Here is a 16129-nt window from a genome sequence, read left to right as displayed (position 1 = left end):
ATAATTTTTGGTACAAAGTTTTATTAATGAAGGAGATTAAGGTACAGTTACATCATGGAGATTAATCTGGATTAACAGACTGATGTCAAACTTTTCCATCAGACTAAAAATAAACTAATAAATGTTGGCAAATTACTGATGAACTATGGATTTCGTCTATGTCTATGGATAAAGTCAATGTTGTAATTAAGCTAGTCTTAATTAGAACTGTCAATGTCTAAAATGGGTAGTTATTAATTAAATGTTTCCAGACAACAAACCTCTTATAGATCACCTGAAATTTCACTTTCAACATTTTTTATTAAACATTTAAAATGAAATGTTTGGTTTATGGACTTAAAAAATTAGTTTTGGTGTGAAAATAAGGCAATGTGTGTTAAGGGTGGTTCTTGATTGCCCTTTACATTATCTTTTCTTAAATTTCAAATATTATTGCATGTTCTCATCTAGTGCAGAGCCGACAGAGCATCTTCATGAAAGATCAACACCATCATGTCCAAGTGGGATGGTTTCACTTGTATTTGTTTCATCTCCAACAGTGCATGTTGTGTGATCCCAATACAAAAAGAAAAAACTCACAGCCCCTAACATTTACCTATGTATGCAGTATTTACTTGTTGCACATGATTTGTGCACAGTGGCTGTTAAAAGAAGCGAGCTTGAACAGCTTTTACATGACTGGATTCAAGCAAAGCCTCTTTGAAACATTAAAACGCTGCAGCTTGAAACCAGTCACGCGTGCACTTTGTGTTTTGTTTCACTTTTTCTTGACTGTTTTGTCTCTACAGGTTTAAAAAGTAGAGTTTTGGAGATTATCATATTTATTTGTTCATTTTTGCCACAGTTTGGTTTACAGCCTGCTTAACACAGTCCTAGAAATCAACCATTTAGCATGCCATGCAAGAGGGTCACTGGTTCACTGAAGAATATCTTATTACTCTTAGGGGACTTTTCTGAAAGCTGAATCACCGATGTAGAGAGCAAGCTTTTTTTTTTTTTTTTACTCTGCAAGAGTCTAACTGATTACCATAGCTATAGGTTTGGCATTATAACACTTCAAGTCATTCAAATATATAGAAGTTTTCAAGACATTATGCTAAACGAGTGATTTTTAAGGTTTTCAGAACCTTGCATTACAAGCTCCCACTGTCCTTTGAACTTTTAACAGGTTTTTAACATGAAAAGTGCTAAACTGCACTCATTCAGGTTAGAAAGGAAAACAATGACCTAAAACATCATCAGAAGTAGCTGAATTAACAGATTTGATAGTTGTAGGAGTCTAATACGAGCCTAGAGTGAAAAGAGAGGCAGGGAAACATGCTTTTGGTTTTAAGGCTCCGTGTGATTGGAATAATCTTCCTTTATCTATTCGTCGTTTATCATCATTCACTACTTTTCGAAGGGTTCTGGTCGATCATCTTCAGGAATAATTGTCTATGTTACTAATTGTATTTGTTCAACTGGCTGTTGCTTTTCTTTAGTCCTTGTTAGTTGGGGTCATGTAGTGTGGGGTGAAGTATTGTGAGCCTTTGAGGGTGTGTGTGTGTGTGTGTGTGTGTGTGTGTGTGTGTGTGTGTGTGTGTGTGTGTGTGTGTGTGTGTGTAAATGATTGTTGTAATGTTTTGATTTTGATTTTTGCTCTGCTGTCTTGCTCTTCGTTTCTGTTCTTTTTGTTGTAAAGGAGGACCCACTCAAAAACGAGATGTTTCATCTCAAGTGGTTATTCCTCCGTGTAAAATTATGTTTAAATAAATAAATAATACCCTCATAAGGATCTTTTAAATGACGATAAATTAAAAAGAATGTAAAATCTTAAATTGTACAAAGCAAAGGTAAGGGTAATTGATGAAATGTTGGTTTACAATCATAAAAGGTGATAAAACGTAAACAGTTTAGTTTTTATGAAGTCATGTTTTTTGTTGGTCTTGAGAATGAATCCGTTTAGTCTGTTTGTGACGGTGTCGTCGTGGACGGACAGCCTGAAGAGTGACGGAGCTGGTATTGGCACTGATCCGTCACCCCCAGCCTGGAGACAGTAGACCTCTCTGACCTACTTCAGCCCGGGCCACCCCCTCTCTACGTATGCGGCCTCTCCAGTGAAGGACAGAGGTGAAGGGGCATACAGGTCAGAGTCCGTGTCCGATTCCCCTTCGGCTATAAAAGGTCTGACCCTGGCACAGAGTGATGGTCCAGCTCCAGCATCTGTCTCCATCACACCTCCTAATGAGCCTGTAAAGAAAGAAGGCCCGAAGAAGTCCTCCTTGGCCTGAGAGATGCTGAAGCCACTGAAGGAGCGCTCCAGCTCTTCGTGGTCAACAGATGGGATGGAGAGGGACGTGTCGCTCTCTGCGGCGGTGGCGTCCTGCTGACACCTCTGCCTCCTGTGGCACCGTCTGCTCTCCCTGCCGCTCCTGCCTTGAGCAGAGGACGATCGGTCGAGCACCGGAGCAGGGGGAGGCGGAAGGCGGAACATATTTGGCGACTGGTCACCTCCGCCACCAACTGGTGACGGGGTGTTGGCCATGCTGCTGCCCCAGGCAGGCTGGCTGAGGGGGTGCTGCAGCTGGTGTTGCCATGAAGTACAGGGGCGGCTGTGGCTGCCAGATGGAGTACTCACTGATCTTGCTGACTGACCAAGTAAAGGATCTTTCCTTTCCAGAGATACTTCCGAACATTGGCCATCTGATGAACACGACTTCCCCTTCTTTTTCTGCATCTCCTCCTCCTTTTCCTCTTTTTCTTCCTTTGTCTTCTCTGGACTGTGGTAAGGCGGTGCTGGATACGGCTCTTTGGAGTTAAAAAAGGCCTCTGTTTCAGAATGGGTGATGCCCATTCGCTGCACGTACACATTCACCAGGAAATCAAGTTTCCTGTCCATACAAACCACCTGCAGGGGAGAAAAGCACAATATGGAAATAAAACCTTTCAAATATCCTTATTAAGGAAGGCCTTCACTCATTTTTGTAATACACTTGCAGTGGTATGCCTTGTAAGTTGTACTGTGGGGAAAACGCTCAGATGCGCCTGTTTCAGCACGGAGAACTCAGCCAGAGGACAGACTAGCTTCACACTGATACTTAGACATCTCAGCAATGCAACTCTACCACTGACTGCTTGCTCTGACACACTGATGCTTTACCTCTACAAATATAAGCCTGGAGGAGTTCGGCCATATGGTGGAGTTGCTAATGCTAATGGTTAGCTTCTGCTCTGGTCAGCTTTACTCAGTGTGAGTCAAGATGGGTGAGTCCATAAATGTTAAGAGAAAGTGTGACGTAGATCTGCAGGTTTTTCTAACCCCAGAGTTTCACCGTCTATTATCAATCAGAAGCTAATGCAGGAGATAGGTGTAGGAGACTATTTTCATGTTCAACCTCCACGAAAAAATAAGAGTGAACGATTAGAATCAGAAATAATAAGTAAAAAGGGGTTCTCAGTGAAGGACCTCTCTAATCCACAGTGGAAAGATCTAGCTCGGACGTCCTACATATGTTGTCTGGACCAACAGACTCAACATAGACATGATCTGCACGTCCATGAGACGTTGACTGTTAGCAGGAAAAGGCACAGTGTGTAATATGTTACCTATTACTGTTAAACTATGTGAATCCATTTACAAACTTGTCCTTTTTCATTAATATTTCTCATCAACGTCTATTCTAAATATTCCAAGTAGCTTGAAATTTTACATTTTTATAAACTGTGGTCAATGCTTCATAGTCATGCACCACCGTCAGGGGTGGACTGGGACCAAAATTCGGCCCTGGCATTTTTACGAATTGTCGGCCCTCCCAATTGGGAAAGCGGTGGGGGTGCGGTTGTTGCCGCCTGCGGACTCGTCTCTAGGCTGAATGTGAGATCTAGTATGAACTGGGACTGTTAAATTACAAGCAGTGCCAGACCGCTGCGACCGGGAGCCCTGACCTTCAAGATCAGCTCATTCTCCATAGGCGGAGATCAACGAGACATTAGCTACATGCTAACTCGGTAAAACAACTCCTACGCCATCGCTCTACCGCGTTTTTCTAGCTAAAAACGCCTGGAAAAACTCTGTTAGCTTCGGGTTACCATGTAGCTAATGTTCTGCAGATCACCAACTGTGGAGTAGTGTCGGCCCAAGCTGGGCAAGCAGCCCACTTGGCTAAGCAGCCCACTGGGACAGTGCCAGAATGCCAGATAGGCCAGTCCACCCCTGACCACAGTGAAATACTGTAGCTGTTTAGGGACATACAAGATATAATTCTCCGTGATTAGCATTTGCACTTTGACATGAAAGTTCTCCCTCTCCCTCTAAACATTGTGCGGGGGATAACGCTGGTTCTCTCCATGGAAGCCTTGCCGCTCCTTCCCATTGGATTGCTTGTCTTGCTCCAACCATATGTGATCACCAGATTGAAAGCTGGAAGTGGTTGACGAGTGTGGCAGTGGAGAGGGAGACGGGTGACAGTAGAAGCGGTTGCAGCAGCAGGGTTGTTTACGACAATTGTAATTCTGCTTTCAATCGGTAGGAGGGAGAAGGGGGAACCTAGCGCTGGTGCGTGCCATGCGTAGGGCACCAAGTGGCCAGGAGGGCACCAACCAATCAGGCTGGTGGGAAAGAACGTCTGTGAGTCACTCTGCATGCTTAGCACTTTAGTGGGGTGGCCTGAAGAATGCAATTCTGCTTGGGGCACCCATGTGGCCAGAGCCAGGCCTGGGTGAAACATACCTGTTTTTCTACTTTGACTAGACGTCCCATCATGCTTTGGTCCTCTGTAACGTCCCCGTCAGCTTTAGAGCCTTTTCCAACTATCTGGTCAACTCTAGAGGTTGAAAAAGAGACGTCTTAGACGTAAAAAATAATCACATTTCTCCAAACTTATTAGCTTTCCTTAAACAACTGTCAAATGCAAAAAAGAGGATGAATCTCACTCAAAAAAAGTGTGAGATAATGATTTTTGTGAAACTTCACACAGACGTGTTTGAAATGATGGCCTTTTGAAAGGTTTGATGAAATGCGTGAATGCATGCATTATGAGATGAGGTAGAACCAAAGCTTGAGTTGACAGATTTACAGTCTGGAGCCAAAATGCATCACTTGGCATGCCTTTGTTGGTGCTTCATGCTTCATTTCAATTGCATCCTACTGGGGAATCTCTCCCTCTGTCTCTATGGGAACAAGCAACTTGCACTTTAAACCCCTATTGAGTGAGGTCATATGATGAGGCTCATCAACAAAACTGTAGGGTTAATATGAGTTTCTGGCCTTTTCTTGCAGGCAGCTCATAAAACTGTACAAAGCAGCTAAATTCAGCACAGAAAGTAGCGTTGATTTTACCTCTATCTCTTGCATTTCTGTATTTGCTTTAGTTTTACGAGACAGATCACTTGTCCTGGTCTCAAAAGGGGTTCCTCAGTCAAAATGATGAAATATGCATCTGCTCCAGTATTTGATATCAAGAGAATAATGCCGGTAACATGTTCATTCTAAAGGTGCAATCTATTAACCTAACCTAGGGCCTTCAGTGGACTTCTTATGACGAGGTGTTGTTGGGGGAGGGGGCCCAACAATCATATCTACCCTGGCGAGGCACACAGAGACGACATGAGGGCAGTGCAACAATGAAGCAACGTGGGAATCACATCAATATATTCCACACACACAGCACACATGGTGAGCCTGACTTGCTTCATGGATGAAAAGTGTTTTCACTGCTGGAATATATTTCATTGCATGTTAGACCTGCAGGGCATCAAGATTTGAGGATCCTGATATAACCGACATAAATAAAACACACTGATGTTACACTGAGTACATATGTGACGAAGTGAGTTTGTATCGTGATTTCAGACAAAAGCTGCTGATATATTACAGATCTGAATACAGCACATGTAGCTGGACAAATGAGACGGGCAAATCGACATGTGTGTATCCGCTATGTTAGTGAATGACTGCTACTATACAGAACCTTAAGAATTTAAACACTATAATGAACACATTAATAGTATCTCACATAAATCAGCTCAAACAGTGAACATGTACTTGCCTGGACTGCAGGTTCTTAATGCGAGACAACATGTCCAGGTGTCCTGCGGAGTACTGTTCAATCACGTCCATGACATCATAAGGTCTCAGGCTCTCTTTGAACCTCCTCTTAGACACCAGGAACTTCATGATGCTGCGTAGAATATCACATTGTGAACCCAACAGAAACTTCTCACTGATTACTGAAACTAGTGAAAGTACCACCACTCTAACCCTTGAAGCTTCACTGACTTGCCTACTTCTGTAATTATTCCACCAGACAGGAAATAACTTTTTTTGTTGGAGAGAATTATAGAATTGCAAGAAAGCCCAAAAGACAATTAAGGTTCTTCTATTTTTCTAACCCTTTAAAGTGAATTGTATGGTCCGTTTCAGCTGATTTAGCAACACTTTCATTTTTCTTTGATTTTTAGACAAATACATTTGGCTAAAATAACACTAAAGTGCATTTGGCAAAGCCAAAAATGCTCACAAATCAGATACTATGAGAAAGATTTAAGAAACACCACCTAAAATGGTAAACAACCTGTCGTTGTAGAGCCTTATAGAGTTCTACAACCCCCCAAGGTGCTTTACAACAAAGCAGTCATTTGCCCACCCACGCACACATTCACATGGTGGTGGTGATGAGCTACATTGTAGCCACAGCTGCGCTGGTGCACTGACAGAAGCCTGAAGGCTGGTGCCACCAGTCCTGTCGACAACCACCAGCAGGCAAGGGTGAAGTGCCTTGCCAAAGGTCACGACTGCAACAGAGCGAGCACGAACCTGCAAACTTCCAGTAAGGAGGTGGGCACTTAATTCTTCTGCCACCATCACCATCTAGTTTTTGCATGTGCTTAAAGAGCTCCCTGTGCTGACTGAATTATTACATGAGGGACAAAGTTGATTTTTTGTTCTAAGCCAGAAATAACTCTTAAGCATTTCCACTCGAGTTTTAAGTCATCTCCAAGTCCAACGCTTGAGTTTCAAGGCCTAAATTTGACCAAATGAACTTCCTGACGTGCATTTTATAACATCTAACCTAAGAGGAGAAAAAAAGGTCAACTTCAAGTGTTTATGTTCTCATCACTGGAACATTTTCCTAAAACGTCTTAATCAGTGAAGTGAATCCTTACCAAATTGCTCTAATTGTAACCTTCAATCCTGGAGGTAACTCTTGAGTGAAAAACTCACAGTGGCAGCTCTTATCATCACCGATTTCCTCTCCCGGGAGGCTTGCCTCTGGACAGCAAAAACAAAGCCAGTCATTAGAGATGTGGTTGCCTGCTTCTGTGTGACGAGCCTGAACAGCAGAAGCAAAGCAGGGCTGCTGATTTCATGGTTTCCAGTCACAGCTTTCATGTTGGTTTCAAGCCTGAGACCCTGTTTGTGAGCGCTATGAGCGACAGGAAAAAGACTTGTGTAGAGCAGAATTGAAGGATGGTGCTGATGCAGTAAAGCTTAACCGAAACCTTTTGAATAAGTACTCTCTTCCCACCACCAATTAGTATTAGACTAGCATCATAATTGGCATGTTTAGTCTAGCCAAAAGCTCTTCAGTGGAGTTTCAATAAGGTGTCAAGACCTGATTACAGACAAAAGCTGATAATCTGGTAGGGAAAGTGAGGTCTTTTCATGCAAAAAAGCATAACCATAATAAATCTGGGTCAATTTGTGTTTGTCTTGGCACCGCTTGACTTGAACCCACTATTAGCTTAGCCCACTGTTGCTGTAAAAATTGGGGCATAAAGAAAGCTGTGTTGTTTTAAAGCTGGGGTACATGGTATCGTTTTTTTAAATCAACTTAAAAATGCTTTGATTTGACAATCTGAACCTGTTCTGTCAGAATTTATAGTTCCCCTAAGTCCCTCTCCTGCCCTCTACAGCAGAACGAATAATTAAGGTCAGCCTAGAGCAACCAGTAGCGGCAATCTGGGAGTTCTGGACACTCCCGGGCTGATGGGCGTGGTCCGGACCGTTGTCCCCCCCCCCCCCCCCCCCCCCCCCAAGCTAACTGTTGAAGAGGGAGGGGAATGAAAAGGGATTTACCTGTTGTGTAATGGAGCTAAGTGATTGATTTAGTATTAAACCATACGCTTACATTGGCCTTCTGTTTTAGCTTGTTGAATTAGCACAGGTATGCTAGCCAGTTTCCTGCCAGTTTTAGATGTTTCCCTGGTACAGCGCTGCAGGTTTGATTAAAACGAGTGATTAGCAGATTCTACAGAACCCAATGAAGGCTGAGGAGATAAGTAGTTAGAATCGAGTCAGCAGGAACATATTGAAAACATTATTTCTCTGTTTGTGCTAAAAGGCTATTGGTGTGTGCATGCAGGGTGGGAGCCATCACTGTTCAAATTTCAAAAACTAACCCTCTCCCTGATGACGTCACACTACGTGCCCCAGCTTTAAGAAACATTTTAGTTACAATTAATCAAATCATGTCATGCTTAATTACATCTACACTCATGCTTTACAGCCTTCAGTCACAAAGGGGGACAAAAACAAATGTAATACAAGAAAATTAGGAAGGGTTCATGTCAAGTCAACAGAGCCGACATGCAGTTTCCTCAGACCGTTTTTCTTATAGTTTCCTCCACAGAAGCCAACCAAAATAGATAGATAGATATGTTCCTAATGTCTTACTTATTAAACCTTCAATTGCTGCAAAAAGAGAGAGGAGAGAGACATGGAAAAAGAGTTGTTATGGATTCTAGCTGCATGACAATGGTCAGGTCAGTTGTAATCATGGAAGAGTTTGGAATCCAGGGACAGTTTCTGGCTCACGCCCGTCTGCTTGTGCATTTAATCTAAATGTAACTGATCTTCTAGATCCATGGTTCTCAAACTGTAGCGCAGGTTCCGCCGTTGGTACTCGGGATCCTTCTAACCGGAAAAAAATGTGTTATCAATCGTTTCCGGGTAATATTGTATGTGACATCAACTGCACCAGGACGGTTGATATTGTTGTTGGATCAAAACTCAAGTTTATGTTCTTTGTAACTCCTACACGGATCATCCTAGACAGCATCCTTCAACCTGGGTTTGGTCCATTTCTGTAATCTTGAAAGTTCTCATGGAATCAGTCTTCAGACTAAAACCATTTGCTGGGAGTTGGTGGCAAGGTATAGATGGGCGCAAATCAATCAAGATCCCGTCTTTAATAAAAATGTGGACATTGTTAGGTTCACACAATGACTGCTGGAGACAGGTATCGACGACGGATGGATGGATTCGAATTGGGCATTAAAGCAGATTTTATGTCAGTTCTGAACAGAAGCATCAACTTTTATGGTTATTGGGGTTTGAGCTTCATTTTGGTGTTACCTGCTGAGTTTACGGTATTCTACGGTGATACTCCTCATAAAAAGTTTGAGAACCACCTATCTAGATCACGATGCAGATGACATTACAGTTGAAGCTGAAGACATATCATGATAACTCGTCTAACCTGGAGAACTCTTCAGTCCAAAGTCGTCGTCCTGCATTTCAATCAGCACTTTATCGTGTCATGAGGTGAAAGAAGAAGAATGAGAATCGGTTCAAATTCTTTACAAAAAAAGCCAAAGAAATGGTGAAGAAGAGAAATATATTTGTTGACAGTGATACATTGGCCTGGGATGGTGGATGGATGTATTTGCATCAACTGCAGTAAATAGTGACTCAACACCAAAACATCTGACCAGAATCTTCTTTGGCTCATCAACCCCTAGCTGAAAAGCTGCCTTGAAACAGACACTTTGCTCTGGTTTTGGACCCTTGCAGGAGACAACATCTCTCTTTTTTATGAATGAAGGAGGACAAATAGCTTCTCTCTGTCCTTTATTGATCCTCCATTCTCCTTGCAGATTTCTGCATGTTGTCCTTCTGGAAAGCCTTTAAGTGCGGAGTTCAGAGACTCATGTGAAGCCACACGCAACTCTGGTTTACGTCCTTTAACATCATAAAGAGTCACTGGAATAAAATTGGGCAAATTGTGCAATGACAAAATAAAAATGAATTAATAAAATCGGTTGTGTAGTTCAGACAAGTTAAAGGTGCATTATGCGAGAATAAAGTTAGACTGACATCCTGTGGTCAAATTTGGGTATGGCAGCCCATTGTCACACGAGTGACTCTGCCGCTACCGTTCCGTGGGTTTCATGACTATTTCAAATTACGGATCAGCGTTGGAAGATTCTACACAGTAAGTTGAAAAGTAGATCAAATTGATTTCAAGGTAATATTTAGTCGTTTGTTGTTAAACAACATAGCTTCTATTTGTTTCTAATTTACTGTTAGCATTGTTATGTCAACGTTACCCTCTAGCCTTCCTTTTCTGATATTAGAGTAAAACTAAAGGATGTTGTGAATTCTTTGGGGTAAATGAAATAACTTCTGGTTTCGCTCCTGTTACTAGGGCAGGTTGCTGCAATTTGCCGACCAGTGTGGAATTACCAATGCTGACGCAAATGCGTATCAGTACAGAACTTTATTACAGGGAGGAAAAGTCACATACAGCATCCATCTAGGGCCACTTCTCAACATGCGTACGTGTCTGTACTTGTGTACTCACGTCCTTGTAAAACATCATCAACAAAGGAAAAAGCTAATAACTGTAATGTTTTATATTAGAAATATAAATTAAATAATATAAAGTTGTTTGTTGTTGTAAATAATCGTGTGTAAACTGTATATTGTGCTGTGTGTGTGTGTTTGGGTTTTTATCTTTACAACCCTTCAAATTGCCAATTAGCTAACCCACTATCAAAATAAGAGCACCGTAGCCATGTTCTGATGAAAATACACTTATTTTTTTCATTAAAGAGTGGAAAATGCTAGTATTTTATTATTTTTGATCAAAAGTCAGCCAAATAATATACAAATAATACGTTTTCATTGTTATTTTGTTATTTAAAGAGCAAGTAACACCTAAATTAACTTTTTTTTTGCTGATAACCTGTACAGATGAGTGTCTAATGGTGCTGCACACATGTGTAATCATTAGTGTGGCAGTTTAGTGCAACTTACTTTAAATTTAATATTTTAGCCCAAAACCATAATTCTATCTCCATCTTCAGGTTAAAAACTCTGCTCCACATTTATGTAGAATCAGCTGTGGCTGATGGCTGAGCTGAAAAACGTGACGTTGTCAGCAAAGTGCTACGTGGCGGCACCGCACTGGTCTCCAGGTGAGGCAGCCGCACCTCCACCTGGCTCAGCCACTCACCTGCCGATATGACACGCTGGCTCTCTGAGCCGCTCACCTCCTTGAAAAAAATGCCCTCCTCCGCTTTTCATCTAATGATCGTGGTTAACAGGAAATCCTCCAGAATGCTGCTGAATATGTGTCTGCTTTTCTCCTGAGGGGTAAGTCTTGTGTGAGTAACAGCCAGTTTTTAGATTGAGAAACTCCGACAGCGCACGCGGGGGGAGAGGGGGTGGGGGGTTCGGTCTACTACTGCCTCAGTGCCGCTCTCTTGGCCCGCCAGGCGAAGCCTCTTTCAGAAGCGTTTTCCTAACAGGAAGTGTGGATGACATACATCTCCACCCAGGCCTTGACTCTCACTTTAAGGAACAAACTAGACCTTTATTTTTATGTCAAGTAGTTTATTTTAACTGTAGCAAGAAGTATTATTATGCTTGTTGCCAGGACACAAGGGAGTACAGTTCTGTTCCAAATGCTGTCCTCGTCCTCCCATGGTGTCCTTGCCAAGAACATACTTGTCTGGTACACAAGAATGTACCAGCGTCCTTGAGTATTGAGAAATGGCCTCGGATTCTCAATTCTTCTTTTGCTGTCAGTATTAATCTGTACTGCCCCTAGTGTCCAGAACAACACACTAGCGCAGACTTGGCAACCCTGCAGGCTCCTACTGTAAACAAAGACTACGTCCCTCTTTGGTTTTTGAGAGGAGAAAAACTGACAATGTCCCAGTCGGCTGAGAAGGAAATCATTTCAATGTAACCTTCTTTCCAACATGATTGAGACGTTTGGCTGTTTTGTGATTATTTCACTGTAGGAGTCTTACATGTGCCTTTGAATGACATGAACATTGGCCGTGAAACAATAATTTTTGTGTGATAAATAAGCATATCTTTGCTTTACGGGGCATGAATCCAGTCTGTCTGTGTAATTAATACATTATTATACTTCATACACTCAAAGTAAAATTAAAGACAAATAAATGTACATGATGTGTTTTTCGTGTAGCAATATTTTATTAGATTTAACTGGACTTCCGTTCTCTTCGTCTCTGTATATCTAAAATGAACTGAATAAAGGAAATCATTTTAAAAAGTCAGACATTACTTTTCATCTAAATATCGCACAGAATCCTGCATCCCGGATCATTGGAGTGACACTTTTTATCAGGTAGGTTGTTTATTCAGATAGTTTTGGAAGGAAAGAACAACATGAATAAACCTAATTTATCGTGAAAAGTCATCTTTTTGCAGTTAGAGTGTGTATTGTGTGCAGTTTTGTTACCGTCTGAGTTTTGGCGTGAGGTGCTGCCTCGGATTTTTAGGGAGTGTTTCTGTCCTCGATTCTTCTCAGTGAAGCTCCAGCTCTTGGCGACCTTGCTGGGACTCGCCTCAGCGCCATCCTCCACCCCTGGAAAGGGAGCTTTCCCTTTGACTACTGGAGCTTTGGAAGGACTGGGAAACACCTTGTCTTTCAGACTGGGCTTCCGACTACACAGAACAAGCAACCAGAACTCAATTTACTGAATGCAAGTTTCATATTTTACAGCATTTCTTAACTAAATCAAAGCTACATAATGTGTAATTTAGAGAATATGTAGAGGTCAGCACTGATGTGGCTATTTTCTTACCTCAGAGAAAACTCAAAGAGGGTAAAATCCTAGAGCAGAGGCAGCCGTGTCCACATACGAGCATGGTGGAGCATTCAGTGAATCAGGCAAGCGGCAGGAAACTACAAGCAGGCATGCATGGGAAGCAAACTGCCACTGTGCATCTCAAAAGGACGAGCTGTGGTCTCACGCTATGCAAAACAAAAGTTTAAAGAGAAACAAAAATCTTGCTAAATAATTCACCCTCACATCGTTACACTTCGCCAGATACTCGGGGATTGTTAGGTACTCAGCAATGTGCACCTCGCCTGCTGAACACAATTTTACAAGGGCTGAATTGGCAAAAAATAAAAAGGCAGCAAGCAAATAAAGAGCATAAAGACGTTACTAAAAGGAAACCATAAATCAACAGTGGCAGGGGCCTAAACACGCGTGTGTCTACATATTTCCTGAGAGAAAATGTAAAAAGGTTAAAGCAGAAAATCTCATTCGTGTGACTTTACTTTTACACATAATTAGGAACTAGTCATGTTGCTGAAAATGTCTCTTTTCAGTGGTTTTACTTGTGGTTGGAGACGAAAAGAAACAGGTTGGACAGAAGCACAAAGTCTTGCAGTGCAGTTGTTAGTATCTGTGCAGCAACTATACCTAATAGTTCTCGGGCAGCACCCACAAAGTCTGTCTTTGTGTGCATTTTCATTACTGGAGTGGAGGGCAGTAGAGGAGAGACAAAAAGGTAAAATAGCAGTGGAAACCATCACAAAAACACCCGTGTGCCATAAGATGATGCCAGTAACACTTTATTACACGTTTAAAGCGTCTGGTCTATCTGTTTTTTCCAATTAGTTTTAAAAATGTATCTCAAGTCATAGTTGGTGCATTTTCCTGCACAACTGAGCACATCAGCAGTCGTGCAAAACAGTGAAACGCCATGTGTGGTAAAGTGTTACTGCATTGTCCATTATTACACGCTTTCTTTCCCGAAACCAGCATGGTAGAAATCAAGCACGGCTCTGAAAGTGTTGCAAACCAACGTTCTTGAGGCGATGCTGAAAGCTCGGCTGTCAAAGAACAATTTATTGGTGAATATTCTGGGTGACCAGGAGTCCCTCTGTGGGTGGGAAGGAACAATAGGGGATGTCCCAAATTTTTGGTTTTCTGTAGGTGGGGGGGTGGGGGGGGGGTGCTTCTGTAGCTGCTACTACGCTGGATGCATTAAACTCCTGTGATAGTGTTTAAAAAGTGTGTCTTCGCATGATTTTTAGATACGTATCTAATGAATGAGAGGGCACATTTTAATGAAATTCTCACTGCTTAATTACTGAGGTCTGTCTGTTTTAAAGAAGTCGTTCGCTCATGTTTTTAATACCTTTGCAGAGGTCTCTAGTAGGAACGAGGGCCTTGTAAGTCATACTCAGGGGAATTAAATCTCCTGTTTCAGCACGGAGAATTCTGCTAGAGGAGAAAGTAGCTTCAGACGACAGGATCCGGAGTCTTAGTTCCTGATATTTGGACATCTTGCCTCTGACTGGCTAACAGCAACACAAAGCTACCACTGACTCTTTGCTCTGAAACGTTGATGTTTCATCTCCACCAATAACACAAGTTTGAGTGTGTTCCGCCATGTTGTTGCCACAAAATTAACACAGCCTGACTCAATCGTTTTCCCGTCTGTATAGACCCTTTTACTACCTACGTCATGAAAAGTTGCGCGCGCAGCCTGGCAACGAGAGTGAAGGCTTCCTCATTCACACTCGATACTAAAACAGCGTTTTAAACCCTTTGTTTTGAAGTTCTGAGCACATAAAAATGTCGGGTTGTTGCGTGTATGGATGCCAGAATCGCTTCTCTTCAAGCAGTGGACTGAAACTTTACAGAACTCCGAAGGGAGCACATCCATTTCAACAAAATCGGAGGCGTCTGTGGCTGCAGGCCATCAAAAGGGTTGATGAAAACTGGACTGAAAACACGATCCGAAATGCTCGAGTTTGTAGCGCCCAGTTTATATCAGGTAAGGTAATTATGTACTAAGATTACACCAGAAAGCTGGCTAACGTGTGTTCTATTAAATAAAGTAAGTTGTGTTTGCTGGTTTGCAAATGAAATTAACATTTCATTCTAATTCATCTGTATTTTCTCACTGCATATTAGTATAAACTGTATTTCTCTAAAATTAACACGATTGTACTCTGAGCACGCTAAAAAAAGAAACCTATGCTATACTCACCCTGCCATGCAGGTACGTAGTTCTCTGGTTTGTTTACTATGACCCAAGCCTCGTACATAGCAGTCTTGTGTCCGTGTCTTTGGCTAGGAAGGACTTCTGCCTTCAAGACGCAAAACTCAGAGTCTATGTCGTGATATTTTACTTTCTGTACGTGGCCACAGACAACATAGTTGTATGCATCTAACGATTTGTATGCCCGTAGCTTCTCACATGTGTACTTACTGGGCCTCTCCACTAAAAACGTATATATATCGGGCCACTGGATATCTGGCCACGCACCTACATCTTCCACCCATTCCGTAATGCCACAGGGATCCGGGAGTCTGTTGCCATTCGTTAAAGTGAGTTTAATAATATAACATTCAAGATTTGCCGGTGATAACCCCGCAGCGTAGCTTGATAAAGCCTGAAACAACGCCATTCTCTGTTGCCCAGTTGCGCGCGCAATCTCGCTGACGTCATATTGTTTACAAACAGTAAAAGGGTCTATCCTTTCTGTGGCTAATGCAGAGGAAGGGGGCTGAAGGGAATTTTTACATTCACCACGCTTTTGCAGCTCAGGGTAAACAATCGTATTTCCAAATAAAAACAAATGTTATAGTTTTTCAGTGAACGAGTCCTTTAATGCAGTAACAGGTCATCCACCTCAACCATTTAAGAACCCACGTAAGGTTTGACTTAATGTTGTGGATTTCATTGGGAATATGACGGAAAGTTCAGCTACAACCGAGTGCATTTCGGATTAAAACATAAATAAAATTAAATTCATGTATAAAACTTACAGCCGACATCTGAATGCGTGGTCTATTAGTGTGCTCCCAGAAGGCTTAGGCTACTTTTTTATCTGTGGTATTGTGCCCACACACTCTTCCCGCTGCCGGTGTTTAGCTGGGATCTGGTCACCCAGGAATATTTGGTAACGCTGCAAGTTTGGGCGTGAGCAAGAGAGCAAATGCATCATGACCATTCTTGAAGGAGGCACAAACCCACATTCACATGCTCACACACACACACACACACACACACACACACACACACACACACACACACACACACACACACACACACACACACACACACACTCCCCCAAGAAGAGTGCCT

General features: G+C 42.2%; 1 protein-coding gene across 11 annotated transcripts in view; it reads right to left on the bottom strand.

Moving 5' to 3' along the window:
• Positions 1 to 4: 4 nt before the first annotated feature.
• Positions 5 to 16129, bottom strand: part of LOC107391272 (potassium voltage-gated channel subfamily KQT member 2) — a 52887-nt gene continuing 36762 nt past the window's right edge. The window contains exons 11-19 of one of the 11 annotated variants that reach the window (XM_070545005.1): positions 13450 to 13503; positions 12477 to 12682; positions 9459 to 9506; positions 8654 to 8671; positions 7144 to 7249; positions 6027 to 6158; positions 5493 to 5561; positions 4709 to 4802; positions 5 to 2887 (exon numbers count right to left, since the gene is read on the bottom strand). In XM_070545005.1, the coding sequence (XP_070401106.1) occupies positions 2051 to 2887; positions 4709 to 4802; positions 5493 to 5561; positions 6027 to 6158; positions 7144 to 7249; positions 8654 to 8671; positions 9459 to 9506; positions 12477 to 12682; positions 13450 to 13503 (1564 nt within the window). In that variant the 3' untranslated portion in view covers positions 5 to 2050. Of the gene's footprint in view, positions 2888 to 4708; positions 4803 to 5492; positions 5562 to 6026; positions 6159 to 7143; positions 7250 to 8653; positions 8672 to 9458; positions 9507 to 12476; positions 12993 to 13449; positions 13504 to 16129 lie in introns of those variants that run through there. The other 10 variants (XM_070545006.1, XM_054746131.2, XM_054746127.2 and 7 more) reach the window with 10 other exon arrangements.

Source organism: Nothobranchius furzeri, chromosome 15 (assembly GCF_043380555.1).
Source record: "Nothobranchius furzeri strain GRZ-AD chromosome 15, NfurGRZ-RIMD1, whole genome shotgun sequence".
NCBI classification, from domain to species: Eukaryota; Metazoa; Chordata; class Actinopteri; order Cyprinodontiformes; family Nothobranchiidae; genus Nothobranchius; species Nothobranchius furzeri.
This window is presented reverse-complemented; position numbering and strand designations above follow the sequence as displayed.